Consider the following 26,205-nt stretch of genomic DNA (forward strand, 5'->3'; position numbering starts at 1 on the left):
CGTTGGGGGATCGGCGAGAATTTCTCCAACGCTTGGCATTACTTCCTTCATCATCCGAATTCCAAAGGAATCACTTCTGCTGCGAGCCTATGAACATTAACACCGATGGGCAATAGTGAAAGTATAGACCGCTTCAGAGGCGAGCTCTAAGCCAAGAGTACCAAGAGTACCTTACGAACGGTAGTAAGCTCCAGTACATATGCCAGACTCGCGAGTTCCGTGTGCCAAGCTTTCACTGCCTGAATCGAACTCAAGCCTTCTTCTACCGGCCGCGTTTGGCTTCGTCAATTGGATTGAATGCTTCTTCGTGAGCCACTTCTGGCGCAGTCAAGAACCTGTGGACCTGGAGGACGAGTATCTACGCCGCGTCCAGTCGGACTCCCAGGTATACTCTGTATTCAACGCTGACGAAGATATACAGGAGGTTGGGAAGGGCTTTGGAATACTTCAGTCGAATAGAACATAAGATAGAATAACCACAATCTTTTTCGCAATCGACCACAGGCTGTGGAACATAGGCCTTCCCGTCCGCTCAGGCAACTCAAACCACAGGCCGAACAGTTAGTAGTTGAGTGGGTGACCATCAGCGAATCCTGTTTGTTGATTGTTTTTGATTTTTTTTGGGGCCTGCTTGCTATGTGGGTCGTGGTAGGAGCAGATATTGAATAAATTCCAGCACCGGCTAGCATCGTGATAGGAAAGAATATCATCAATGTCAAGCACTGCTCAGACAAGTGGCTCGTGCTTTGCCTTCCACGGTGTCAAGATTAGACTCATGGAAGATCGAAGCCAAGTTAGGTACACGGCCAGACACCATCAAGGCCAGAATCCGGTAGGCAGTCTGAACACTACTGGTCAGGTAACATAGCTGGTCGGAAAACTCGAGCTCCTCAACGGGCTAGTTGTCCTTGGAAGCTTGCAGAAGATGAGCATCCCGTCTGATATTCTTGATCAAATACATGGCGCGGGCGCCCCGTTGAGTCCTGCACGTGGCTACAGGCCGAGATGGCGCAGTGAGCGCATATATCACATCTATCATCAGTCGTCCTACAAGGCTTAGTCTCCTCCTCGATCCTAAGGTCACTCAGTGTAGACGCGTCTATCGCATCCTCCTCTAGTAGATCTTAGTTCAGGCCCAAGTCATCGTAGAAAGCCTTGGTGTCAGGCTCGCGGCCGAGGAAATTCTTCAACGTCTCCATCTCATCCTGGCTGCCGCCTTTCTCCAGCACAGTGTATCGGTACCGTCGGCCTTCCTTGGGGTCCATAGGGTCCTTCTTGAAGACAGAGTAGAACATGTCGGTGGAGTAGACTTGAGAGGAGAGATAGCCGTAATAGCCTGCATTTCGTTAGCTCTGGCCATTCAAACAAACCGAAAGACTTACCAGCATCATAGCCACCCATCAGATGTCCGAAGGTAGCTTGACCGTTGCCCCATTTATTGCCATCACCCAAGGCCTCAGGGCCCTCAATCTTGCTGATATCGTGACGCAAGCTGTTGTACAGATCGGTCATGTCCATCTTCTCAATAGTGGCGTGGTCCTTCGGCTCGTGTATGGCCATGTCAAAGGTACCGAAGTGGAGTTGTCGGAGGTTGAATAGAGCACCGTTCATGTTCTTGGTCTTGATCAACTTCTCAATGAGGTCATCTGGTAGGCGCTCTTCCGGCTTTTCAGTATGATTTGATGATGCCTCCTTCCATGATTTGTAGTACTCGGGCGAAAGAGCGGAGTAGTGTTTGCTGAGAGCTTTTAGCTGGGACGGCGTCCAACACCAATTCTCGAGCATTTGTGACGGGGCCTCGACGAAGTCTCGAACAGTATTAGTGCCGTGGAAACGAGAGTAAGTTGTCCGCGAGACGAGATCGTGAATACCGTGGCCTAACTCATGGAACAGAGTTGTCACTTCGTCGTGCTTAAGAAGGCTAGGCTTCTGCGCGGTTGGCTTAGAGAAATTGCAAACCAGTGCGGTTGCAGGGTAGCGTCGAGTACCGTTCTCGGTGATGAAGCCGGGCTGAAGGTTGAAGTTGGCTGCGTGTCCATATTTGCCGTCACGCGGAAACAGATCGAGATAGAGGTAGCCAACGAAGCCGCTTCCCTCACCTTCGTCGTCCCACACGCTGAAGACCTGTACCTCGGGGTGCCAAACGATGTCGTCTCCCTTTCCGGACGGCGAGATGGCGTCACGGTCCTCACCAACCACCTCCACAAACGACAGACCAAACAGGTGTTCGAAGATCTCTAGCATACCTCGGATCGATGTCTGCAACGGGAAGTATTCGGAGATGAGTTGCTGGTCTAGCTGATAATCCTTCTCCTCCATGAGACGATCGTAGAAGCGATGATCCCACAGAAAGTAGTGGTCATCAAATTTCTCGTCCCGTGACTCAACATCCTCTTTCTTCATCTTCTTCAGCACCTCGATTTCATCAAGGCCACCCTGAGCCAACCTCTTGCGCAAATCAGCCAGGAAATCATCGACCGTCTTGGTCGTTTTTGCCATCTTATCTTCAATCCTGAAAGCAGCGTGGTTGGGATAGCCCAGCAGTCGGGCAGCCTCATCTCGGAGAACAATTGCCTCTTGGAAAAGAGGCACATTCTGGTTGCACTTGTTCTCGTTGCCGATGAATATCTTCTTGCGCACTTCAGGGTTCTGGACGTACTTCAGAGCTGGGAACAGATCTGGGTACTTGTAGCTTAGAAAGTACTTGCCATCCTTTTCCTTCAGGGTTGACAGCACATCACTCGGAAGACCGTCTAGCTCTTCCTTGCTCAACCAATTCCCTCCTTTCTCCTCGTTCAGGTTCTTGGAGAAAGCAATCGACAGCTCAGACAGCCTCTTCTTGATCTCCTTGAAGCGGTCGCGCTTGGGTCCTGCGGGAATATTCAGGCCATTGCGGACATAACCTTTGTGATCTTTCTCCAGGAATCGTTTCGACTCGGGGTCCAACGGGTCGCCTTTCTTAAGTACGGCATCCACGAGCTTGAAAACATCCTCACGCATGCTAGCCTCGATATATGCATCATCCATGAGTTTCTCAGCCTCGGTGGAAGCGTCCCGCAGTTCTTGGTCGGTGGAAACGGATTGGTAGAAACCTAGAATATGGGTCGACAAAGTCTGCTGGTCATCATCACGAGCCATAGGTAGGAGCACGTTCTTGAAGGTAGCGTCTTTGTCGGAGACCTGCGCTACGATGTCGTCGGTAAGCTTCTTGGACTTAGCCAGGATTGATTTGGTGTCCTCCAGTACAGACTGCGGAGTAGCAGTAAACACGGGTGGAGCTTGCGGGGGCTTCTTGAATGCAGCCATGGCTGAGGTAGAGACGGGTCGGAAGGGCGACGCTGACGAGGGAAGAACGGTCTGGACGGGTCGGAACTGGCCTAGGAGAGAGCCCAGCCGTGAGGGTGCTCGAAACGGAGCCAGAGTGACGAAGAAGACAAGGGAGAAGAGGATAAAGGTAAGGAAGATGAGGGACCTTGACAGCGCCAGGATGGAGTCAATGACAGTAGAAAATTCTTTGGAGGAGGAGAGATGTGATGAAGTCAGCTGGAGCCTGATGATATGGTCCAAGCTACGGTTGTTACTGACACTCGTTAATGTCTCGGGGTTCTAGATGTGGAGAGCAAGGCTGACCTGCCCGCCCGCGCCGAGCCCGAGCGCGGGGCGGGGCGGACATGTGTAAGCTTGCCCCCAATTCTGACATTCTTCCATTAGACCAGCAACCTATTCAGCCCCTTTCGCAGTCCGTCCGAGCCGGATCTTCCCTGAGCAGTTATCCGCTGTGTCGTGACATATTCAAGCAACGATGCTTGATGGCCGTTCGTCAGGACCTTCAAGCTGCTGACCGGGAAAGGGCCCAGTGCATAGCCTCATCCCATGATCATTCTCGATCATCTTCAACCCTTCTGAGGCCCTCTCAGCCGTATCAGGCGGTATAGGCCGATAACATCCACCTCAGCAGCTCGGTTCTGACCTCAACTTGGGACGGGGGAGGCAGAGGTTGAAGCTCGAACCATACCTGGCTGTCCCCATTCCGATAGCCACCGTTGTGTGGCTCATGAACAGCCTTAGAATCTGGGTGGGCCGCTTGCCACATACAAGCTGAATTCAGTGAAGAGCGTTGTAATCATGCACCCGTAAAGCCTTGTCAGCCCACTTTCCTGCCAACATTGCCAACGCCTGTTCCAACAACACTAACAATCAGATCTCCGCTCTTGTCTTCTCCCGCTTCTCTGAAACCCCAGCCAGGCGCGCCGAAGGCATTGAGATCCCTCGCGAGCTGTATAACGTTCTCGTTCGCAATCACATCCTTGCCAAATTGCACACGGCCAACATCTTCTGAGCCCATGGCCATGAGTATTAGCACAATAGTTGCGGCCTCAGAACTGACACATCCGCCTTTCTCAACGCTCTCGAGCAGCTTGAAAGCGCACGCACGTCCTATGTCCTCGGGAGGCTGGCCGCCCTCCGGCGGAGATGCTGCATCTGCGGAAAAGAGGCATCCACTTGTGCTCTCAGCCACCAGACTCAAACCAAAACCGAGGCCAATCTTCTTCTTTGCAGCAGAATTGTTTCTCTCCGGAGCTGTGATCACAGTCGCTGGACTCATGTCCGAAAAGATGTAGATGTCGCTGACGAATGGGTTCAACACGCCTCTTGCGGCTTCGATGCTCCGGGCATTGTTGCTGCCGCTCACGCCGGTCGCGTATGCGACACCTCGGATCTTCTTTATTCTTCCTGGACTGAGCAGATGTATCGTTTTTGGCAAACGCACTTGGTGGCCGAATACAAGTTGTACTTCGCCTCCACCGCCTGAACCCCTTGGGCCGGGATTAGATCGCTTGAGGACTCGTATCTCCAGATCGCGCTCGATACCGAATTTCTCGAATAGAGGCAGAATTGCAGTCCGTACAGAGTCGACGCTCATATCGCCCCATTTCTCGACCGACGATGTGATTACCCCTTGTCCAGTGAAAAGCACATTGAACTTGGTTTTGGAAAAGGGCGCCAGTAGGCAAAGTGGTAGCAGGTAGTAGCTTAATCCTCTGCTATTGTTGGAAGCCAGCTCATGCCTTATCACACCTGCCGCGTTTGCGCCGGACCCCGAAGCTGAGCCAGTAATGAGACCGGGTTTGTAGAGGAGGACTGTGCCGGTATAGGATATTTCCATTTGAGAGCCATTTGTCACAGCCTCAATTAGGCGAAGCAGTGAGATCTCCGAGGGTGAGAGACCTGGATTTGTCGGACTTGAAGGACGAATCTGGGAAATGTGTATGGCGCGGCCGAGGAGAGTCGAGAGGACGAGCCGAAGAGGAAGAGAATGGTGGGATGTGAAGCGCAGCGGGGGCTGTTGAGTGCTCATGATTTTGAGAATTTTTGACCTGGCGACTCTACCGGTTCATTGCGACACCGTAGGACTGTAATCTCGCAGACGACGTCAAGGTCAAGTCGCAGATTCGAAGTGAATCAACTTTTTTCCCCGCATGAAAGGCTCAGCCTTGCCAAGCCAAATGACAGCCTCGTTTTTCAGGCAGTGAATGCATTTGAACTACTAGCTTGCCGACCAGGTACCATGGTCTAGGTTGTCCTCGAGCCTTCCCAATGCCGTGCGGTTCTTGAAGTACGTGCTGGAGGGTTTTGATTGACTACCTTCTTCCTCACATATCTCTCGGCAAAGATGATGGCATGTTCGGCGACCTCCGCAACCTCCGCACCAGCGATCCAGCTTCAGAGCGGGCTAGATGTCAAGCATGGGATGATATGTAAATATATAGAACCCGTGAGCTCGGTACAGTGATTGCTTCTTCTTTGTAGCATCAACAGCCGCATCGTCATTGCACCATGAAGCTCCATTCCCTCCTTGTAGCCTCTCCTCTGCCAGGCCTGGTCTGGGCTCAAGGTCAATTCAACTACATTGGCACTTCCTCATCTGAATGTCACGCCATCAATGCAACCCAGGCAGGCACCGTCGTTCAAGCCGCAGCTCTCGAACCAGCCAACATATCTATCCCTGTCAATATAGCAATCACAGATCCATCTGGCCTGGTCCAATCGCGTTGAAACCCATGCCTTACCCTCGATGCGGACATACCTAGCTCGTTGCATTCCTAAGGACAGAGAATGTTTTTTCGGGGTCCATTGATATATCGCAGAACAAGGCTCGGACAGTCTCGCTCTTGAACGGCGCTTTCACCATCGAGACTCTGTACAACAACTTACCCGGTGCGTCACTGTGCCGGATCGAGGAAACCTGCGGCGGGTTGGCTGTCTTTGGAGGTGGCTTGCCGATTTCATCCACGGTTTATTCGTCGGAGCGATTGGGGTCAGTGGTAGGTCAACCGATCAAGACGTACAGATAGCGACAGCTGGTGTATAGGCCATTGGTATTATCTCGGGTAGCCCATGAACAATATTATCAGGGGATTCGTATATAGTAAAAGTCCACGATATGTCCTTGTTAGCGTCAATCCAACGTCGCTTCTTGAACAAGGTGCACATCCCGCCAGCTCCGGTCGATCTTGTTATCGTCCAGATCCGCTTTCCAGACCTGTCTTCACATTAGCGCTGTCGAGCAGAGTCGTGAAACCACTGACCTTGAGCGTCTACGCCGTTCTGTCGTTGGAAGTGGCAACGAGATACCTTACCGGGAGCAAGAAGTAGACCTTCCACCCACCCCGCCCTTCTGGTCCGATAGACACCATCTTCCACACCCAGTCATAGCCGGACTTCGTCTCCAACACATTCCTCACCCGCGGCATCATAGCCACATCCCCCAGCTCCGGAGACCCCAGCTGCGCACGCACATCACACGTCCACCCCTTCTGCCACGGACAGAAAGTCACGCTCCTCAACCTCTGGAACGCTCCCGTGCCCACCACCCAACCCTCGCGACTCGTCTCAAACACAGTCACCTGCACGTGCTTCACCGAAGCCGTCGCCATCAACTGGCGCATGCGCGCCTCAAACAGCTGCCACGCGCTCAAGCAATGCACCTCCCACAGCGCCTCGGCCACAAAGCCGCGCTGTGCGTCCTGACGGACGGGCTTCAACACTGCCGCGTCCTTCCCACCTGCCTTACTCAGCTCCAGCACCCAGTGGTGTTCCGCGCGATACCGACCAGTTTTGTTGCTGGGACAGTAGCAGCCCGAGCGGCAGGTGACGGCAACGCGGTTGCCGTGAAAGGCATAGTGATAGATCAGTTGGCGGATCTCAGGCGGTAATGTAAGGAGCTTGGCGGTGATGGGCGCGAGGCGTGGGTCGCGGTCCGAGGGGGGCATGAACGGCAAGGGCGAGCGGCGGATGAGCGTGTGTGAGTAGTAGGTTGCCTCGGCCGTGGCGGTTTCGGCCATCACCCTTCAGTCACGAAGGAAGATCCGGACTACACCAAATCTGTCGTTGATGTCTTTGCGGATTTTGTCTTGCATTGCTGTGCCGAATCGGGTTCATTAGATATCATTTGCCGACCGTGGGCACCAACAGTCTCACCTTCTGGAAGCCATATCCGCAGAGAGGGCCAAACAGACGATGGACGCGAGGCCTACCCATCCTGGATTGTATCGAGAGATAAGTTGCCATTTGGAAATCCTTCATCCAGAATCACTCATGATCTTCACGGAAACTCCTTTGTTGATGGAAGCCGAAAACGCGTGTACAACGCTCATCGAGGAACCAAACCTCAGGTCTCAGTTGGCACAAGTGCAAATGGCACCTGCGATGGTTCCCTCCGGGCAAATGGTTTCGTTATTGGCAGCATAGATCGAAGATCCACCAGATTAGCGAGCGCTATCATCACGCAAGAATGCTTGCAGATCATTTGCAAGAACATCCGGAAGCCGCACTTCCGTGTTATCGACATCCCAGATGTTCTTTGGCGGACTGTCTGCGCCAATCGTAATGAGAGCGGCAATCCAGCACCACGAATATATCAAACAGCCATGTACCATCTCTTTCTCATCACATCATCGATCTCAGGCCTGAATGAGAAATCCGACGTCCTCGACTTGGTATCGGACATCGATATCGAAGAGATTTTGGACACGAATCTTCCTGGTCACGTCAGGGACTTCTTGATAGTCGTCCGAGGCGTATTCTGGAATCGCCGAACTTTTCAGTCTAGCCTGCACAACACCTCAACAACGCCTTTGGTAGGTCTTGCGCCTCATCACGCAAGGATAGGTGATCAGATCTGCATCCTGTACGGCTGCAGCGTGCCTGTGGTGCTTCGAGCGCTTCCGGACTCTGGCAATGACACCCACAGGCAACTCATTGGCGATGCTTACGTCTATGGGGCCATGGATGGCGAAATGGTGGAATCTAGCTTAGGAGAAGATGCATGCTTCACGCCTGTTGAGTTCATCATCAGATGACCGCCTCAAGATCGTCAGGCTCAATTCTTGACCGCCGTTGCGCGATCGTGGTGGAGAGTCCGCCCACAGCTTTTACCAAAATCGACATCATCATCATCATAAGTCACGAAACATCGAACGAGGTGCCCTTCTCATGGGAGGAAATGCCTGCTGAAATCACAACCCGCCGGCCAGAGAACTGGTAACGCGTTGATTGGCTGCCATCGAGGTTACCAAAATAGGAAGTTCTCTCGCAGTGGAAGGTCCAAGCCGCACACTTGTTCCACCCGGTGAGACATGGCTCCGGACCAGCTTCCAAGAGTGGGTTGAGGACACAATTCTATGATACCAAGTTGACGATGTGGATGCTCTGCTTGCAAAAGCGCCTCGTCGTTGTCTACAACGAATCAGCCCGTATTGATATACCCGCTTCTGTGCCAAGAAGACCGTACTGCTGCAGTGCCGCGCATGTCGAGGTAACATGTGGCTACAATGAGAATTTTGACATACTCGAAAGGTAGTGATTTACAGGGTGGGTTCGGACTTATCGCTTGAAATGCTAGGTGCGGGGTTACAATGACCGAGGGCTTTGGTCACGACGTACGCTCATACTCATATATTGGGGAAAACTCAAGGCTGCCTCAATCAAAGACATGTTCACAGAGCCAACGCCCGTCCAGCGATTTCATACTTCTGTTCACCAACTGTCTTCGTTCACCATGGCCGATGACAGTACGCCACATCACCCACACATCCATCCCTTCATGCCAGAGACTGATCAGATACAGAGGACGTCCCCCTCAAATTCGCGCTCCTCGTCTTCCCCCAATTCGAGCCTCTTGACGCCTTCGGTCCCACCGAAGCAATCCACGGCCTGTCTCGATGGCCCACCTTCCCCTACAGAGACCAGATCGAATTGACCATCATCGGCCCCTCCCTAGATCCTGTGTCTACGGGGCCGATTCTCGAAGACCCAAAGCCATTCAATTCTCGCATCGCGCAAACAATCGTGCCCACGCACACCTTCGACAACCCGCCAGAAGGGATTGATGTGCTGATCGTGCCGGGAGGGTTTGGCGCTGGCCCGTATACCTTCAGCGGTTTCAAGCCGAACGTGGATCCGGAAATCCAGTTCATTAGGGAATGGTATCCGAAGATCAAGCATCTCTTGAGTGAGTAGTCCCTCAACCCGTCAGCCGTGATGGAAAGACTGAATTTTCGGACAGCCGTGTGCACGGGAGCCGGCATCGCTGCCCGAGCTGGCGTTTTGGACGGGCAGCAGGCGACGACGAATAAAGTGGCTTGGTCAACGCAGACGCCGCTAGGTCCGAAAACGCACTGGGTTGCGAAAGCCAGGTAAGCGTGCTCGTTCTTCGCGATGGCTGTGGAGAAGACTGACCGCAGGACTGTAGATGGGTTGTGAGCGACGGCGGAAAGCTGTGGACTGCCTCTGGTGTTTCCGCTGGCATGGATGGCTTCCTGGCACTGGTTGACCAGATCTATGGCAAGGACGAGAGGGGTATGTCGTACGCAGATGCGGTCAGCGATGGCATGGAGTACTCCAGGATCAAGGACAGCGGGGATGATCCATTCGCGGTGAAGAACAGCGTGCAGGATGTATTTCCTCAAGCGTAGATCCAGTGGACACGCTGGATTCGTCGGCCGTTCTATTGGACCTGATCGACCAGCATGGAGCTGATGATGTTGCCCAGTCGTACACCTTGTGGGTTCTCGACTGTGAGACACTGCAGCTCGCCTGGGCTTGAAAGGCTTTGTACGGTAATGCTCAAAAGTTTGCACTGCCGGTGGAAGACGTGCATGCTCATCCATGAGGGTACCGAGCTGCAGTCAGTCAACGGGAATTGCATAACTTCAGCGATGCGCTGTTTGAAGTGCGGGATCAGCATGGTGTAAACAGAGCTGGCAGTTGCTACCACCCCGTATATCTCGTCAGGGTATTCAATAGCGGTTTCGCGAACAGAACTGGTGGTGTTGTCACAATCATCTTCGAAGTCGTTGTAGGCAGAGCTGAGATCAGGTTTCTGGCTGGGCCCCGATAGTAAGGGGTTCAGCCTTGTAGACGGTGAAGTCGGCCATTTGTTCCCCTGTTGATCCGCTTTTGCGCTCTGGTACGTGACCAGGCGGAGTGTGGTAGAGGATTTGACTAAAGCATCCCATCGGCGACAGACTTGTTGAGACCGCACGAGACTTAGTTGATTAAGATTCTGGAGAACGTTTTCCAGTAGTTCTGTGGGAAGCTGTTCCATTTTTTTGCTGTTATATTCCTTGTTCGGCCAATGCTTCAAGGCTGGGGGCAAGGCGCTGGAGATCAGAGGTCAAGTAAGAGTCAGAATAGGAAGGCAGATTATATACACGGCCAGGTCGGCTGTGGAGGTGATACACGGAGACTGGCTGGGCTCTGCAATTGCGTCGGGTCCATTGCAGCAATTCCTGTGTCGTCAACGGATCGCTAAACAATCCGAGCCGTCTCAGCATGGCTGCTCGTTTCGAGGCTAGATCGCTCCTTCAGCGTTGAGCGTCACAATTCAACAACATCGCTTTTTTTCTCCTCGTTATCACTCTAGATAGTTGTGATCGACGGCAAGATTGACGACCAGCCTGTTAATGGACGGATGACGGTATTGTCGCCACAGCTTCGGAACATCCCCCACGACTCCACAAGAGCTTGTCGGTTTGAGCGGCCTAGCAGAGCTTGCGGAAGTCCCAGTGCGTGTGGAGAATATGCAAAAGTGACGTTCGCGTGACCAGCCACGGAATATTCCTTCCAGCCCAATGTCGATGTCTGTCTTACGGGTTCCGACTTGCAGTGAAAGACGAAACCATGATTGCGTTGTCCTAACATCCCAGACACATTCGGCTCGGCTTGGCACCAGCCTTACAACCTGTCACCCCAGTTGGCTCATCAGGAGCGTTTTTCTTGGTCTGTAAATTCAGATTCATCACTTACTGCTACACGATATCTACATCCTCGCCTGCTCAACCAGCGTATCGTCCCTCTTATCATCCAGTAGAGCTACCGCGCGGACCGGGCTTCCGCTGCCACCCACCAGCTTCAGCGGAAACGCCATGAACTTAAACCTCCCCTTCCCAAGCAACGACTCCAGGTTATCAAGACCTTCCATGTGCGTGATACCTCTCTCACCACAAGCATTGTGAGCCTGGAAGTTCAACTCCCCTTCTGGCGCCGGACTGATGGCTTCCACCCCGAATATCTTGCAGCCTCTGTCCGCCAGCCAGTGGACTGACTCGAGGGCGAGGCCCGGGAAGTCGTGCTGCCAGCGTGGATCCGACGTAGAGACCCGCTTGTTGAATGCCATGTAGAGCAATACAGTGTCGCCGTCCTGGATCTCCTCGCCGGACTTGGCTAGTGCTTCCTCCATCTCTGCCACCGAGATCGAAGCTTTGAGCTCCACGTGCGAAAGGTCCAGACAAATGCCTTCAGTATAGAAATCACTCAGAGGCATCTCGTCAACTGACAAAGCTCCTGGCGTGGGATCGAAGTGCTTGGGTGCATCAATGTGGGTGCCGGCGTGGTCGCTCATCGAGATGTAGTAGGATGCTGAGCGAAGTGTGGTGTTGCCGGCCACTTTCGGTTGATGCGTGTCCCACGCAGTCATGACGAACGGTGGATGGAACGGATGGCATGGCGAACGGTGCGATAGCCGGCGCGAAAGATCGATTATGGTGGGCTTGCGGAAAGTTGATGTCAGACGTTGCTGACGGTGAGCTGTAATCCATCCTGGCGTACACTTCGCTGTCTGACGAAGGCTTGCGTGGAAGCTGGAGAAGCCTCGTGATGTGATGGAACTCGCCATTGCGTTGCAATGCTAAGACGAAGAGGCCCAGCGAGACAGTGTCCGCCTAAAATAGGATGGCGTGTTGGTATGCGTTGACTGCCTGTGCGGAGAAGAGCTTGGAGACGTCGATAACGGAGTGGAGATCGACGACTCTACATAGCCGTGACTACCAGGAACTCATGTAGAACTCCCGCACTTCCTACCTCGTGGTTGAGCCGTGGCTTGATGTCAATTGCCGTAGGCGCGCGAGTGGGCTCTGGAAAAATGTCCCTTGGTACGCTGGAGATATTCGTATTTCTTCTTGGTACAGAGAGCCTGCTGTCGTCTATATCTGTGTCGATTTGAACACGAAACCCCCCTTCGTGGTTCCTTCGTGGTGCTCTTCAATCATCGACGTTGAATGCATACCAGAACTGTGACTGGCATATAGTTCTCGAAGTGCTTTCGATGACCTTCCAAATGCAAATCCATTGTCCGTATAACGCCATGCTGTGCCGAAATCTGCTGTACATTACCACCCAAATGCTCGTGCCGCGCTGAGAACCAGAGAACGCAGAGCGATAATGAAAACGTCTCAACCGTCAATCTTCTCCATAAGACCTCGTCTAACCTTCGCGTTCACGACACCGCCGACACCAAACGCAGGTACGATACGACCCATACGCGCGAGAGTGCTGACGCCCCAATCCCGTGCCACTCTGGCAAAGCGCTCGCCGAGACCGAGCTGGCCCTGTCTGTTATACAAGTCCAAGCCAAGCAGATGTATGGGCGTGCTGAGAACCTGCATGGCTGCCGGAGCCACGAACTGCGCAGTATTCAACCGTCCTGACTCTGACGACAGAATGCGGGAGAATCGCTGTCGCACCATTCGTGGGAGCTCAGCCAGCTTGGGCGCGATGACGGAGGGCAGGTTGAACGACGCGAATATGGTCATGCTATCGCGTGCTGCGAAAAGAGCGTAACTGAGACGTGGAATCGTCGATGCCGGAGAAGACGAAGGCTTGCCGAACATGCGCGCAAACTGGCTGTCCTTGTACACACAGAGCGACATGTTGACGGCCGAGGTTGCTACAAACTTACTGCCACCGGACGAGACAGCTGTGGCCGACTTGTTCTTCATAGTGCTTGAGACTGTATCCATGCCATTAGCGGCCAAATATGTCGAGAAGTATAGAGTGAATATGAGAGCGAAAGGTTTCGATGCAAGAAAGGCATGCGGTCGGAGAATGGCAGGCGTGATCGAACGCTTCAAGCATTGGATGAATGAGGTGCCTTTGGCGGCTTTCTCGACGATAGATCTGTTTCAGATCAGTACTTGCATGCGGGTGTCCAATTAATCTTACCGGTCAATGACACAGATAACGGGAGCCACCAAGATAGAAGCAGACGCCGCGGAGGCAGCGTCCGCCCCCAGTCTCGAGCCCAGGCTATTGGTGTTCCATTCTCCTGGTACCTTGGGTATCTTGCGAGGCAGGACTACCTCTGATGGTAGTGAGAGCGACCCAACGACATTGCTCGTCTTCTCTCCAGGCATGGTTGCGCCTCCTCTTCCTCCACACCCCCTAAGCGCGATAAACTGGCGGCCTGTTTCTGGTTCATTGGAATGCCCGCTTGCCGGACAAACGCGTATGACGAAAGTTGACAATGAAGAGATAAGATGGGAGTATCTTTGCACAGTAAACGGCAATCAGCTATAGGATGGTGACTCAGGGCGCAATCGGGCGCACCCATGGCTCTGCTCATTTCCAAACTGCTAGAGATTCCGATCGCCTTTCTCCAAAAAGCGAGAGATTAAGCTTCGGCTAAATCGGTCGATCCGGCGCATCTCGGAGCGACGCCGAACCTCCCCGGGAATACTCCAAGAAAACGCAAGTCCTTTTATGACTGTGCCCGTCTCGACATCATTGCATATTCTTGATGTGTGAGACCATTCCGACATAAAAAAGGCTGCCCATCATTTGTGATACTGTCCTTTGAACCCAGGCAAGATCTCCCTGCCCTCGTCTGGTTCGTACGAATCCCGCTTCTTCTGCTGCCAGGTCTGTTTCAGGTTTGTGAACTCGCCCATGGATGGCACACGGTGGCCATCCCTTTCGAACTCATTCTGAATATATCCTTCTCGCTTGAGCACAGGTGAGTCAATTGTATTGAGTACCAGATCATTCTGTGGTCGCGCGAAGTATAACAATCCGAGACGATCGACCTGACGCTGGTCTTTCGGTGGCACTGAGACCTGCGGAAAACATCAGCCTGTAATCATTGAAGGTAATCTTTGACGAACCCTGTGAACAGTTGACTTGATGTACCCACCCGTCAAAAACGAAAGCGCATCGCACGTGTTGACGGTGAGGCTGGCGTCAAGCGGTTTGGCCCATTTCCACGCACCAGTCTTGTGGTCCTTTATCTGCAGAGCAGCCACCGGCTGTCGAAACAGCAATGTGATTGTACCCAAGTCAGTGTGACCACGAGACCACAAGCCATCGCCGAGCTGTGCAATTTCGGAAGGTGTAAACTTGGAGTATTTCATGTATCGCAGGTGGGATTCGTCATGCACTTCCCATCGGTGCAGCTTGGTGAAGAAGTCCTCCGGCAGCTCCAGGGCGATGGCAATAAGGTTATTGAGCGGGTCAAGCACCTTGTCATGTAAGTCCTTCGCAAAAGTCTCTATCTCTGCGAGATTATCTTTCAGCAGCTCCGGAACAGGCTGTGTGACGCGACCGTCATTGGTCGCCATGTTCCAGACCTCGGTCTTGTCGGGGATGCCACCTCCCAGAAGCCGCCTTCCAGCAGGGCGGTAGCCATTATAGTTGCCGGAGTCAAGATCAGGAACATACTTGAGCTTTTCCTCAAGCGGCAGATCATAGAAGCCTTGACCCAGTGCGAATTGCCTGTCGACTGCTTCTTGAGAGATGCCGAAGTTGGTGACATAGAAAAAGCCCTTGGTACGGATTGCTTCGATCAGAATGCTGGCGAGCTCCCTGTTACCGGACGCCGTGCCATACTTGGAAAGATCAATGTTCGGAACTAACAAAATACTTGTCAGTCCACATCTGCTCTTTGATAGATGTTCGGCTCACGTACGGTCCGCCCAGTCGAGATCCTCCTTTGTCTCCGGCACGTGCGTATACTGGTACAGCTGGGGTGTGGCATGAGGCATCTCGAAGGGTCGTGCTTTGATCACGCAGGCTGTGTTTGTTCTCTGAGGCAGTATCGAACAAAAAGATCGAAGGACTTGATGCAACTCCCTACATCTATATACGCTCTGCTGTTCCGGCAAGTGTCCGTAAGCGCGTGAAGACCCGATCACTACGAGCCCCCTCACGGTTGAGGGGTTGGGGATGGCAGTTGGAGTCGCGCATCTCTTACGCCATACCGTTGATGATGGTGCAATCATGCATACTGCTAGTCAGGTCGGGTCTTTGCGCTACCGGGATAATAGCTTGGTTGTTGGATAGAGAACAGTTGACATTCTAGCACAGGAGCCATGCCGGCTGCAATAGCCCCGAGAATGTCTACGGAGAGGTGATGAGCTGGCGGCGTTATTATTTACAGAATATGTCGGTCATTTAGCATCACCCACATCTTCACGACTTCTTCTCTTTCACGGCCTCGGCGACACGGGTTTCCTTCACAAGTTCGTGCGATCTGCCGGTCACAGGACGGTTCCCGACGGCCTTCTCCCCTCCTATGGCTTTGAATCCATGGTAGAACCCCCATTCGACAGCTTTCTCAACAGGCTCGTCGAACATATACGGCAAGGCAGGCACAACCGCCAGGCCGAGACCGATAGGCCCCCATGTACGGAGCGTTGTATTGGCAGCGTTCTTGAGAGCTCTCCCTGAATATCGTACCACACTGTGAATGGTAAAAGCTGGCAGCCCCATACTAGCCACGCCTTGGAAGATGGCTCGTTGAGCCATGATTGATCGATAATCCTCGATGGCCGGAATATGCATAGGCTGTTGTGTGGGCAGTGCTTTCACACCAGGCATCTCTTGCTTAGTCGTAGCATCATAATGCTCGTTGTTGTGCGGATTTAGCAGTCTCTGGTTGCGCTGGTATGCCTTCCATCCCTCATGGCTCACATCACCGACCAGGTAAGCCCACGAGACGGCGTAGGCGCCTCGCACCATATATGGGTGAGCTATAGGTCGAAATGACTCGCCAATGTCAGAGGTGTATGCGACGTATCGATGCGCGGAGAGCATGATCGTCCTTAGGCGCTGTGCATAGGCGGCATATCTGTAGTTGGTCTCCACCGAGTCGGGACCTCTGTGTGGTGTTAGCTCCATTGTGAAGCAAGAAAAGCATCACATACTGTCCCTCATAGAGATTGTCCATCCAATCATCCTGCCGGTCAACAATCTTCTGAAGGTCCTTGGGCAGCTTCTCCCGGGGGTATTCGGAGTTCAACCCTTTGCTGGCGTTGCTGTCTTTGGCCATATTTGCAACAGGAGGCCACCCAGGCGACGTGCTATGCTCTCACATATATGCTACCTCCGAAGAGGCGAAAAGGAGGCACGCGACAACTGGTGCCTACACTGCCCGACGCCGCCGCTTGTGAACGATCTGCCGACGCTCGCCGCCGCATGACGAAACCGGCTACGTCTCTGGCAGTCTCAGTCGACCCTACAGATATCTTGGCAAGGAAGCTGCAGCAGAGAGCTTCCGACCTCCACGCATCGCGCAGTAAACCACCACCAAAGCCGCATCCTCTCCCTCTCCGCTCCCGACTCCAATATACAGAACCTTCAAGATGGGTGGTGTTGCTATGTACAACGTTTTTGGCCGCCAGGTGGGCGCGCACTGGGTTTGTTGACCCCTGGCTACGATCGCGAAAAGAAATGACTGACTTCTGCATAGCTGTCCATTGCCACGCTCAGTGCCACCGCAGCCATTCCGTTCCTCATGGGCGGCGGCAAGAAGGACGGCGCAAAGAAAACACCTCCCATCAACGCCTCCAGCAAAGACGAAGAGAGCTTCATCCAGTACTAGCGAACCCCGAATTAGCGACTCCAAGCACTAACGGAAACCAGGGAATTCCTACAACAGATCGAGCAAGAAGACAAGGCCAACAAGATATCCGGCAAGGAGGCACACTAGAAATTGTTCTCGGCATGACTTGTACATAAGCGATCAATAAAGAGCGCCGCCAGTGCCTTTCAAGGCCGCAATTCAAACGACTCCCCATCCTCCGTGGGCTTCCCTACCTTGACCTCCGCACACCTCTCATGCAGATTGACGACGATACTGAAGAGCGTTTCGATAGTGCTTTTCTCCGTCTGGGAACGGTTGATGGCACAAGGCCCGTTCTGCTGGTCCTTCAAGACTTCTTTGAGCGCCGCCATGTCCGGCCTCTGCAATCCCTTGAGCAACTCCTGCATCCGCTCCAGCCGGAAGAACGTGTCGGTCAACATAGCGCCAGAGCCCTTGACCTTGTGCTCCTTCACCAGGTGATTGGAATGTGTGATCACTCCTCTCCCATCCTGCTCTAGCACTGCCACGTCCTCACTCGTGCACTCTAGCCCCACGCCGCCAGTCGCTGCATCCGCAATCTGAATGTGACAACTACTAGCCACACCAAATGCCTTCAATGTGCCCTCAGCCTCCTCCCGACTTGCCGAGTCCAGCACCGTCCGAAGCGCCAGATGACACGGCAGCCGACCCCAATCCACGCCCTTTGCAGCAATGGCATTCAACGTCACGCCGACACCACGATCATTCAGCCCAATCTTTCCTAGGATCCCCGCCTCCGTGACCATAGCAATACTCGTCTTCCCCTCTCCCTGCCGCTGAATCCTCACCACAACCAGATTCGGTTTCTGCTCCGCGCTCCAGTCCCAATTCTGCCCGATCCAATTGCCCCCTGCCTCACCATCTCGCCACGCAAACGCCGTGCACCCATCCGTCTGCATCCCGTACGCGATCTCCGTGCGCACATTCAGCGCCAGCACATCCTCATAGTCGATACCCGCGCCCAACGCCAGCCCGCGCATCTCTTCCACCAGGTGCGGAAACCGACTTTCCAGGAAGGGGTGCGCCAGCATAGCCGTGCTCCGCACCTCCGGCCACTGAAGCCCGGCCTTCTTCAGAAAGAAATCGCCGTAGAAGGCCAGCGAGCCGTGCACTTCGGCGTGCGCGAGCGTGCCGTGCTGTTGCCCGATCTCCTTGGGCGTGCCGGAGAGGGTTAGGTGCTTGAGTTTAGTGGTGGCGGCGGGCATGTTGGGTGTTTTCGCTATGTGAAGGACTATCCGCCGATCGATGGGTTGTGATTTCGTATACGGTATGTCCTCGAATACGACTCGAGTGGTCGTGAGCGGTCCTGTATTGAGTTAAGTACAGGTCACGATGCGCTGAACGGTTGATTTGATTTGCCTCGGACATATATAGAAGGTTCGGAGATGCGCACTACTTTTGCTTTCCCTATGGGGTTGATTGGCCAATGGTCGAGATCGGGCTTGCTGCCGCGCTGCCGGCGCTGTACGTTAGCTCAAGGAAACGATATTTGGACGCGGACGAACGTTGCTCGAATTGATAAGCCAAGACATTTACCCCGTAACCTAGGAGCATGGGCTCCATGGGCCGTTGCATTTCACACAGGTGTATCTTGAGAACCACGAAGACTCCTTACCTTGGGTTCCATCGTGGGGGACTCTTAGCATTGTTGTGAGCCTTTCGAATTCAAGTTCATAGATACAGTAAGAATCAAAACTACTACCGGTGTAATCTTTACTTTTGGTATATGTAAATCCAGACTTGGCGCACGCATTCTATACCAGCTCGATCTCGTAAAAAGCACTCCTACAAGTGGCTCTCTCCCTATTCCGTCCCTGGCACAAAGCTCGGAGCAAGACTAACATAACCGGACTTGCGGACTCGTACTTCCTCCGGCGTCTTGGCTCCTGGCGGCCATCGTGCCTCATACTTGAGTTGTTTGCCTTCAACATCGATGACGAGATCAAACTTCACAATTCTACTAGACCGCTTGCTCACTTTCGTGCGCGGGCCTGCATCTGCTTTATCTTCGAGTGGGAATTCCTTCTTGAGTTCGCTGACGTCTATCTCAATGTAGCTAAGCAGTGAGGCGCCTTCAGGAACAGTCAGCAGTCAAGCTTCGAAGCAGCGGTTTGGACTGGGGACCGTCACGTACCTTGATTTTCGGGATGATGGCGCTGAAAGTGCGAGCGATGGTTACGCTGCGAAACATAGAGCTTCTCGACGCAAATCAGCTTGACATCTGTTGTTTCAAACGTGTGACACGAGAGGATTGGCTCGGTCTGATATCGTGACGGCAGCTCTTCACCCTAGTTGCCATATGTTAATGAGCGCCAGAAGGTTAGGTGTACCCCTATGGCTACTCACCGCTTGTATCACCCAGTAGATCGTATCCCGAACGAACTCGACGTGGTCAACATTATCTCTCCTTGGCATGACGCTCGCCTCGTTGTGTTCAGGGAAGTCTCCGAGCGGTTCGTGGCGTAGAAAGCCGAAACTTGACCGCGAGATGCGGCTGGGACCATTTCGCTTATCAAGTGCCCGCAGAACCGCTCCTCTCGCGACCGCCGAGGTTGGGAAGTGTCTCGGCCAGATGGCCTCGATCTCTTCCCCGCTGCCATTAGAGTGGTTCGCGAGAACTTGGCGGATCCGGACGCGCAGTGAAGGAGACTCTCCAAATCCCCCAACGACAATGACCTTGTTGACTATCAAGCCTCTTTCTTCGGCAAGCCTGAGCTGTTTTTCGAGAAGATCGGTTGTGCCCTTTAATGAAGGTTCAAAGACATCCCGTATCTCGGATTCCGTCCATTTGATTAGCTGATTGTTGTGATATTGTCTTCCAAACTTTAGCTGCATCGTCTTTTTGTGGTTAATATCGATACGTGGTTTGTCCACCATGTCCCAGTGGTTGACAAACGCCGTGGCGATCCCGTCGAGGAGGTCGCTACCTCCTGTCGGGTCAATTTCAGTAAGTTTTGCTCGGAGTCGGCGCGAATATCGCTCGGTAATCAGACTGGATCCGCACAGTGCCCCATCAGGCGGTATTACCTCGCCCTGTAGTCTGAGCGGCCCCATCTCGTCGGACGTGACCTTGTAAGTTGTGATGTCCACGGTTCCTCCACCAGCGTCAAGGATAACGAAGACTTCGCCTTGCCTGAGGCGTCCTTCACTGCCGAGAGAGGCCATCACGTATTGGGCCGCGGCCTCTGGCTCCGAAACGATGAAGAGTTCGGTGATAATATTCTGTGCGAGAACGCCCAGCCCGCATGCTTGTATCGCTTTGACCATAGCATCATGCATGGTACGACAGGCGTTCTCCGACCACGACACGGGAACACACAGAACGTACTCCAGTTGTGCTTCTTCGAGAGCCTCCTCTTCTTTAAGCATAACCTTGGCATGCTGCAGAAGGCGGGCAAGATAGTCGCGTAGTATATGATCTCGATCTTGAATGATGTTCTTGGAGCGTAATATTTCGATCTGCTGTGCAAGCTCTTCACGCCTTCTCCGCAGGTCCATATCTTCGCCATCCTCATCACCCAGAGTAAGCTTGATAAGCTCTACTGTTTCTTTCTCGTAGTATCGTGCCATCTCCTGTGGTATCCTTTGCACGTATTGAACACAGTAGCCCCACTTCACAGTCGTTCCTGGTGGTCGTGACCACACGGGCTCTGGCCTTCGTCTTGGGCTCGGCATGAATGACTTTCTACCCCGCTTTCGTCGCCGTCTGTAGCTGCGTTCAGGGACTGGAGTGAGCTGAACATCCAGGTCGCTTAAACTGTCGTTCTCAGGGTCAGATTCGGTATCAGAAAACTCTGAATCAGGTACGCCAGGACCAAGATAGAGAAGTTTTGTCGGAACATTGTCAGCTCGAGCGTTCGCTCGAGCCTCGGAGTTTCCAGTAGCGTTGTCGTAGTTGTTGATGCAGCGTATCTTGCTCATCGGGAGACCTGCTGAATCAACGCCGGGTTCGATTTTCGCATATGACACGGTAGAATACGCCGTTCCGAAATCAACTGCAATAATGAGGCGGGGCCTGTCCTGGACCGGTCCTTTTTGATCAGTAAGGGCTTCTGCCGTGATGCCATCGCCGTCTGTCTGCTGTGGAACATTTAGATCCGGATTGACAGGACTGTGCAGCTGTTGTATGATGCTGTGACCTTCGACTGAGTTAGCTGAGGTATTTTGAGCCACTCGACGAAACACAGGTCCAAGTGTCAATTGGGCCCGTGATGGGCCTTTGACTTGCGCCATTGCTCTTGTTTAGAAAACGAGGCAAAAGACTCGTAATTCTTTTCAGTAGGAGCTTCCAGTGGTTTCAAGAGCCATCTCAAGGAGGGCCAGATAGTGCGAACGCACAACAGATTCGGTTTCTCAACGGCGACCTTATAGCCTTCGTGCAGCCAAGGATAGAAAGCAGTGTCGAATGGTCGGACCATTGTCTTCTCTGGCACGCTACCCAGGTATGAGTAGGCATCCGCCAGGCAGTGTCTGGCTAATGCAAGCCCTGGCACCCTCCTGCATAAGCGCCCACACCCTTGTCGCAAGGCAACGCCAAGAGCTGCAGATGAGACAAGTAGTGCCACCCCCTTCTCTTGCAGAGGATGAATTCTTATTTTTTGAGCTCCGGTCAGCACCGCTGTCGTGACCTCAGCAAACTTCACCAACATGGGTTGCAAGAGGAAAAGGTCGAAGCGAAACGCAGCATTAGGTTCGTCGACCAGGCGTGGCAAGATCTGGCTTGATCATATTGTTGACGAACTGCTGAGTTACTTGGATTCTGAAGTAGCCTTCCTCGACCCTGCATCGGAGACAGCAAGAGAGAGACAATTTGATGACATTGACGAAGAATTAGCACAGCACCTGAACTATACGAGGGACGATGGCAAGAACTCACTCGACCAGGTTCGCAACTTCTCTGCAAAACAAGTCCGAGCGAAGCTTCCTCGGCTGTATGCTACGCGTAGACGGGATGTCCGCAGTGATGATGACTGGACCGTCATCTACAGGGAAGGCTCGAATTGCATAGAGTGGCCAGTCAACAGCGAACGCGAAGCACGAATAGCTCGCAGATCAAAAGAGATCAAGCACGCTTGGAGAATGCATTTCCTCCATTCACCCAGAAAGACGAGAGCGGATTCCCAGATTAGAGGCACCCCTCAGAACTCGCCGCGGAGGGCCAGCCGTGCGCCAGTCAACACCACACGCTTTCACGGGAGGATGGAGGGATCCAGCATGGCTAGCAGTCATCCTCTCAGGCAGAAGCGCACCATTGATGAGTCTCATCACGTAAAGCTCCTCCCGTTCGCTCACAGAACCCAGCTAAGTTTTCAGGTTTTGGACACAGAATCTCTTGCAACAGATGGCGATGGTAGCGCCTTCATCAAAGTTGAGAACGTCACTCAGACGCCGCCTCTCTTGTTGCCTCGAATCTCTAATAATGAGGTTGAACAAGACACACCAGCGCTGCGAGATTCACAAGATCCATCTGAGTCTGAGCCTGAAGCCTTCAACACGCCGCTGAGAGGCCTGAGTCCCGTAACTTGCGGCAATGCTGCATCCAATAAGATCATTGATAGGTCTCGACCGTCACTGGTACTCATGGAGCGCTTGCAAGAGGTCGAGAAGGAGCTTCAGACTGTCAAGAAAGACGCAGCGCTGACCATCGATTTCTGGAAGGCCAACTACTGCAAAGCCAACGACGAACGAGCGAAGTTCATGAAGTCCAAAAGTGCTCTGGTCGTGAAACTAGGTAATCTGCGTGAGACTGGTAGTAACCTTTCCATTGACGATCTCGTCAATTGTCAAGCCGTGGTTGACCAGCTCCTCGATGAGAGGGACTCACAAAAATGCGTCCAAAGCTTGCGGTGCAGCACAGATACACAGCCTGACGATGAGACCATGGCAAGGGTTTCCAAGCTAATGCAAGATATTGGTCATCGTCTTGAGTCGACCTTGAAGAATGTCAAGTTCACGACCGTCTCAGGGCTGCGAACCTTGCCACAAGACCACCCCCTTGGGTCTCTTTTCGAACAAGCCTTTGGGATCGAGTGGAAGTCTCGGGGATCAGTGGATTTGCTTGAACGGTGGTATGACAGACCTTGGTCGCGACGATACACCCTTCTTACTTTGGCTGGAGCTGCTCTCGCGTGTTGGGTTTTTCGACAGACCCAAGCGGATGTGGTTTTTGATCGTTATCAGGGTGTGGCGACCCAAAGCCCGACGAATCGGTACAGAGAAGCCATCCAGCTTGTCGCGCAGAATGGTAAGCATAGTGGCAGTCACGTTGACAAGGTGAGACTGATCGGTCCTAGATCCATCATTCGCGAGAGCCATTGACTTAGTTGTACACAAGAGAATGACTGAAGAGCACTCATACGAGTATTTTCAGAGAAACAAGGCTGATGATCTGGCGCGTAAGCTCCAGCATGCGTTAGCGCCTCTGTGCCAGCTGAGTCCATGTGATGAAGAGGAAACTGACGGCGACGCCGAGGTCGATGAATACGCATTTGGCCAACTGAGCGACGTGTTCTTCGGTGCATTGGATGTGCAATGTCGTCTGGTGCTTACAGGCTGGCGGTACGAATGCGCTTGGTACGAGCCTGGCGCTGCCTTCGACAAGAATACTATGACACCTTACAAGGTGCAGGACGCCGGTGCTGCGGACACATCAACTGTCAGGCTGACGCTGTTGCCTGGAATCATCCACATTCCAAACAGCAAGGTCAACGCCGATTTTGGTGGGTTCGCAGAGCGACGTCGCACGGGTAACGAAGAGGTAGTGTGCTTGGTGCGCTCCGTAGTTCTGCGCGGAAGCGCAGGCTTGCATTAGGCTGTCTGCATTGTCAGGGGTATGAGAGGCTTGTGGCATCGGAGGCAGGTCCGGATGTGGCCGCATTAGTAGCGCGACGAGCCTTGTGGCCCTAACCGCGCGCGAACCACGCGAACCATCTTGACGAGGGTATTCAATCTCTTTTTTTCCTCCAGCATAGCATGAGTTGCAAATGATGTGGCATCCACTCGAAGTTTCTCAGGAGCTGAGACCTGACACGACATGGCTCCGAGAGGAAGACTTCCTCCACAAGAAGCGCTTCTGCTCCAGAAGCTGATCAATGACTGGAAGGTCGATTTCGAATCGGTAACCACGCCGGACGAGTGGGATGCCGGAAGATTGCCCTGCAAGCACATCTTTGAACAGATATTGGAGATCAAGTCCATCACCTTTACCGACTATCCTCGCGTGGAGCATAGCGACAGGGAGGCTGCCAACCAGAAAAAGCTTCTTGTGAGGAGGCTGCAGGCAAATGTGGCTCGATGCAGGAGAGAGAAAGACAACGAGGCAGGGTGGATCAACAACGTTGCCAGTCTCGTGTTTGAGAATCTCGATGGGTTTGAATTTCGATGGTTAGTAAAGACTGGTTGAGGGCTGTTTGTTGCTAACACCCGCGAAGTCAACTTTGTGACGCATATCTGTGGCTCCCGGACTTCGTCGCGTGCCCCAGCGATCCTGTTGCGGCCCAGCGACTGCTTCAAGACCACAGTAGACGAACCATCTGCAGGTGCAGTGCGTTCGAAAGAGCGGCCGTTGTGCGGTGAGTATGCGTGCCTCCAGTGGACGCTTCAGATTTGACAAAGCCAAGTATTCGTCCAGCCTGCCCATCGATATTCTCAAACAAGTCAGATGAGCGGGTGGTCCATAAAAGCACTGGGCTCCATGACGTTAAAATCGATCAGAAATACAAGAGACCTGATCGAGTGTACGGCTTGAGCATTACCAAATCGTTTGACCAGTTTAGAGATCGGCTGGGTACGTATAGTCCCTTCTCTGGGGGACACACATTGTTTCCATTCATGGTCGTGGAAGCAAAGGCAGAGAAATCTGATGCAGGATTTCACGACATTGAGCAACAGACAGCACTCAGCATTCGCACGTGTCTGAAAATCCAGACAGATCTTGAGATGGGATCCAATCAAGTCCTTGACGCTTTGGTGTGGTTCTTTGGATTCCGGGGGGACGAATGGCGCCTATACCTGGCAATGCCGGTCAACGATAGGACAGTAAGCATTTCTCAAGTTTGGGTTCCAATGGAGGCATCGTTAACGCACGCAGAAAGTAGTCGATTGCTGGCACGGGTGCATATCTAAGGCCGATGAGGCATTGCAGCTTTTGCTGATCGTCGACTGGATTTGCTTCTGGGCTAGGGACGTACATCGTAAGTCGGTGCTCAAATGTTTGTCCGGGCTAGAGGCACGCGAGGTGACGCCTGCAGCAACAGTGTTTTCGTCCCACGGAGAATGGCCCACAACGAGGGATGCCGCAAGATCTAGATCTCTAGTTCTTAGGTCTTCAAGACCTGGTGTCATTCGGACTGAAAGTGATGAACAACCCAAGATAAACAGTCCTGAGATCGATCCTGAGGAGCTAGAAGACGCGGTCATGCAGGATGCTTTTAGCAATGACGGCTCCGCGGCCTTGGAGTCTGCCGATGACTCAGACCACGAAGGTGGTGCGAATAGCTCTAACGAAGTTCGCAGTGCTCATGACACTGTGTTCAGGTGGAAATACTTCGCAATTCCCGAAGATGATGTCAGTATGCTGGAATGCTTGAGCGCTGTTGAGACGAGCGATTGTATCCAAAATGCGGCTCGAGCTCTATGGCAGACACTTTCCGATGAGAGCTGTACTGTGAAGATGAGCTTGAGAAGCATATCGAGATTATTGTACAACTCGGGGGGACAGGAAGCGACAGAATCTGCCTGCGAAGAGCCTAGGGCGACATTTCTGGCGTGCCAACGTCGTTTGACCGAGACGAGTTGGCAAGTAATGTGCACCTACTGGTGCATTACTTGTAGCCAAAGAGCGGCGCAGCTGTTGGCAACAATAGCTGGGGTTCCAGATGCCGAGGCATTTTCGATAAATTTCTGGAGAGCACTTGACTGTAACTGCTTGGTTTCAGCAGTCGCAGACCTGCAGAGACTGAGCGGGAAAGCGTCGGCGGCGGCGGCTATTTCGCAGGAAATTTACTGCGTAAGTGCTGGCACTTCGAGAC

The 26,205-nt window shown here is 53.1% G+C and overlaps 16 protein-coding genes and 1 non-coding gene across 17 annotated transcripts; 7 read left to right on the forward strand and 10 right to left on the reverse strand.

The window, feature by feature from the left end:
- The first annotated feature begins 494 nt into the window (after positions 1-494).
- On the forward strand, positions 495-610 carry HMPREF1541_01417. The gene has a single exon (XR_573426.1). It is a non-coding gene; the product is annotated as a 5S ribosomal RNA (ribosomal RNA).
- Positions 611-1,124: 514 nt separating this feature from the next.
- Positions 1,125-3,306, reverse strand: HMPREF1541_01418 (uncharacterized protein; the record flags this gene model as incomplete). The annotated part of the gene is made up of 2 exons (XM_008713716.1): positions 1,125-1,336; positions 1,383-3,306. The coding sequence occupies 2 exons, from the start codon at positions 3,304-3,306 to the stop codon at positions 1,125-1,127; spliced, it is 2,136 nt and encodes a 711-aa protein (XP_008711938.1).
- Positions 3,307-4,144: 838 nt separating this feature from the next.
- Positions 4,145-5,359, reverse strand: HMPREF1541_01419 (18S rRNA biogenesis protein RCL1; the record flags this gene model as incomplete). The annotated part of the gene is made up of 1 exon (XM_008713717.1): positions 4,145-5,359. The coding sequence occupies one exon, from the start codon at positions 5,357-5,359 to the stop codon at positions 4,145-4,147; it is 1,215 nt and encodes a 404-aa protein (XP_008711939.1).
- A 479-nt stretch (positions 5,360-5,838) lies between these two features.
- On the forward strand, positions 5,839-6,356 carry HMPREF1541_01420 (uncharacterized protein; the record flags this gene model as incomplete). Its single annotated transcript, XM_008713718.1, has 2 exons — positions 5,839-6,042; positions 6,093-6,356. The coding sequence occupies 2 exons, from the start codon at positions 5,839-5,841 to the stop codon at positions 6,354-6,356; spliced, it is 468 nt and encodes a 155-aa protein (XP_008711940.1).
- Positions 6,357-6,599: 243 nt separating this feature from the next.
- HMPREF1541_01421 (uncharacterized protein) lies at positions 6,600-7,346 on the reverse strand (the record flags this gene model as incomplete). The annotated part of the gene is made up of 1 exon (XM_008713719.1): positions 6,600-7,346. The coding sequence occupies one exon, from the start codon at positions 7,344-7,346 to the stop codon at positions 6,600-6,602; it is 747 nt and encodes a 248-aa protein (XP_008711941.1).
- A 585-nt stretch (positions 7,347-7,931) lies between these two features.
- HMPREF1541_01422 (uncharacterized protein) lies at positions 7,932-8,363 on the forward strand (the record flags this gene model as incomplete). The annotated part of the gene is made up of 1 exon (XM_008713720.1): positions 7,932-8,363. The coding sequence occupies one exon, from the start codon at positions 7,932-7,934 to the stop codon at positions 8,361-8,363; it is 432 nt and encodes a 143-aa protein (XP_008711942.1).
- A 698-nt stretch (positions 8,364-9,061) lies between these two features.
- HMPREF1541_01423 (uncharacterized protein) lies at positions 9,062-9,977 on the forward strand (the record flags this gene model as incomplete). Its single annotated transcript, XM_008713721.1, has 4 exons — positions 9,062-9,074; positions 9,131-9,514; positions 9,569-9,698; positions 9,755-9,977. The coding sequence occupies 4 exons, from the start codon at positions 9,062-9,064 to the stop codon at positions 9,975-9,977; spliced, it is 750 nt and encodes a 249-aa protein (XP_008711943.1).
- A 32-nt stretch (positions 9,978-10,009) lies between these two features.
- Positions 10,010-10,609, reverse strand: HMPREF1541_01424 (uncharacterized protein; the record flags this gene model as incomplete). The annotated part of the gene is made up of 1 exon (XM_008713722.1): positions 10,010-10,609. The coding sequence occupies one exon, from the start codon at positions 10,607-10,609 to the stop codon at positions 10,010-10,012; it is 600 nt and encodes a 199-aa protein (XP_008711944.1).
- A 714-nt stretch (positions 10,610-11,323) lies between these two features.
- Positions 11,324-11,980, reverse strand: HMPREF1541_01425 (uncharacterized protein; the record flags this gene model as incomplete). Its single annotated transcript, XM_008713723.1, has 1 exon — positions 11,324-11,980. The coding sequence occupies one exon, from the start codon at positions 11,978-11,980 to the stop codon at positions 11,324-11,326; it is 657 nt and encodes a 218-aa protein (XP_008711945.1).
- A 754-nt stretch (positions 11,981-12,734) lies between these two features.
- Positions 12,735-13,694, reverse strand: HMPREF1541_01426 (uncharacterized protein; the record flags this gene model as incomplete). Its single annotated transcript, XM_008713724.1, has 2 exons — positions 12,735-13,458; positions 13,504-13,694. 2 exons carry the CDS (start codon positions 13,692-13,694, stop codon positions 12,735-12,737), a joined length of 915 nt encoding a protein of 304 aa, XP_008711946.1.
- A 420-nt stretch (positions 13,695-14,114) lies between these two features.
- On the reverse strand, positions 14,115-15,317 carry HMPREF1541_01427 (uncharacterized protein; the record flags this gene model as incomplete). The annotated part of the gene is made up of 3 exons (XM_008713725.1): positions 14,115-14,393; positions 14,442-15,184; positions 15,242-15,317. The coding sequence occupies 3 exons, from the start codon at positions 15,315-15,317 to the stop codon at positions 14,115-14,117; spliced, it is 1,098 nt and encodes a 365-aa protein (XP_008711947.1).
- A 427-nt stretch (positions 15,318-15,744) lies between these two features.
- HMPREF1541_01428 (uncharacterized protein) lies at positions 15,745-16,603 on the reverse strand (the record flags this gene model as incomplete). The annotated part of the gene is made up of 2 exons (XM_008713726.1): positions 15,745-16,432; positions 16,479-16,603. 2 exons carry the CDS (start codon positions 16,601-16,603, stop codon positions 15,745-15,747), a joined length of 813 nt encoding a protein of 270 aa, XP_008711948.1.
- A 313-nt stretch (positions 16,604-16,916) lies between these two features.
- Positions 16,917-17,263, forward strand: HMPREF1541_01429 (uncharacterized protein; the record flags this gene model as incomplete). The annotated part of the gene is made up of 3 exons (XM_008713727.1): positions 16,917-16,970; positions 17,024-17,148; positions 17,197-17,263. 3 exons carry the CDS (start codon positions 16,917-16,919, stop codon positions 17,261-17,263), a joined length of 246 nt encoding a protein of 81 aa, XP_008711949.1.
- A 59-nt stretch (positions 17,264-17,322) lies between these two features.
- HMPREF1541_01430 (uncharacterized protein) lies at positions 17,323-18,381 on the reverse strand (the record flags this gene model as incomplete). The annotated part of the gene is made up of 1 exon (XM_008713728.1): positions 17,323-18,381. The coding sequence occupies one exon, from the start codon at positions 18,379-18,381 to the stop codon at positions 17,323-17,325; it is 1,059 nt and encodes a 352-aa protein (XP_008711950.1).
- Positions 18,382-18,979: 598 nt separating this feature from the next.
- HMPREF1541_01431 (uncharacterized protein) lies at positions 18,980-21,409 on the reverse strand (the record flags this gene model as incomplete). Its single annotated transcript, XM_008713729.1, has 3 exons — positions 18,980-19,248; positions 19,311-19,464; positions 19,523-21,409. 3 exons carry the CDS (start codon positions 21,407-21,409, stop codon positions 18,980-18,982), a joined length of 2,310 nt encoding a protein of 769 aa, XP_008711951.1.
- Positions 21,410-21,823: 414 nt separating this feature from the next.
- HMPREF1541_01432 (uncharacterized protein) lies at positions 21,824-23,987 on the forward strand (the record flags this gene model as incomplete). The annotated part of the gene is made up of 2 exons (XM_008713730.1): positions 21,824-23,420; positions 23,470-23,987. The coding sequence occupies 2 exons, from the start codon at positions 21,824-21,826 to the stop codon at positions 23,985-23,987; spliced, it is 2,115 nt and encodes a 704-aa protein (XP_008711952.1).
- Positions 23,988-24,209: 222 nt separating this feature from the next.
- On the forward strand, positions 24,210-25,764 carry HMPREF1541_01433 (uncharacterized protein; the record flags this gene model as incomplete). Its single annotated transcript, XM_008713731.1, has 6 exons — positions 24,210-24,559; positions 24,607-24,747; positions 24,796-25,213; positions 25,266-25,368; positions 25,426-25,662; positions 25,712-25,764. The coding sequence occupies 6 exons, from the start codon at positions 24,210-24,212 to the stop codon at positions 25,762-25,764; spliced, it is 1,302 nt and encodes a 433-aa protein (XP_008711953.1).
- Between the last annotated feature and the right edge of the window lie 441 nt (positions 25,765-26,205).

The sequence above is a fragment of the Cyphellophora europaea genome (assembly GCF_000365145.1).
Source record: "Cyphellophora europaea CBS 101466 unplaced genomic scaffold supercont1.1, whole genome shotgun sequence".
Taxonomy (NCBI): Eukaryota; Fungi; Ascomycota; class Eurotiomycetes; order Chaetothyriales; family Cyphellophoraceae; genus Cyphellophora; species Cyphellophora europaea.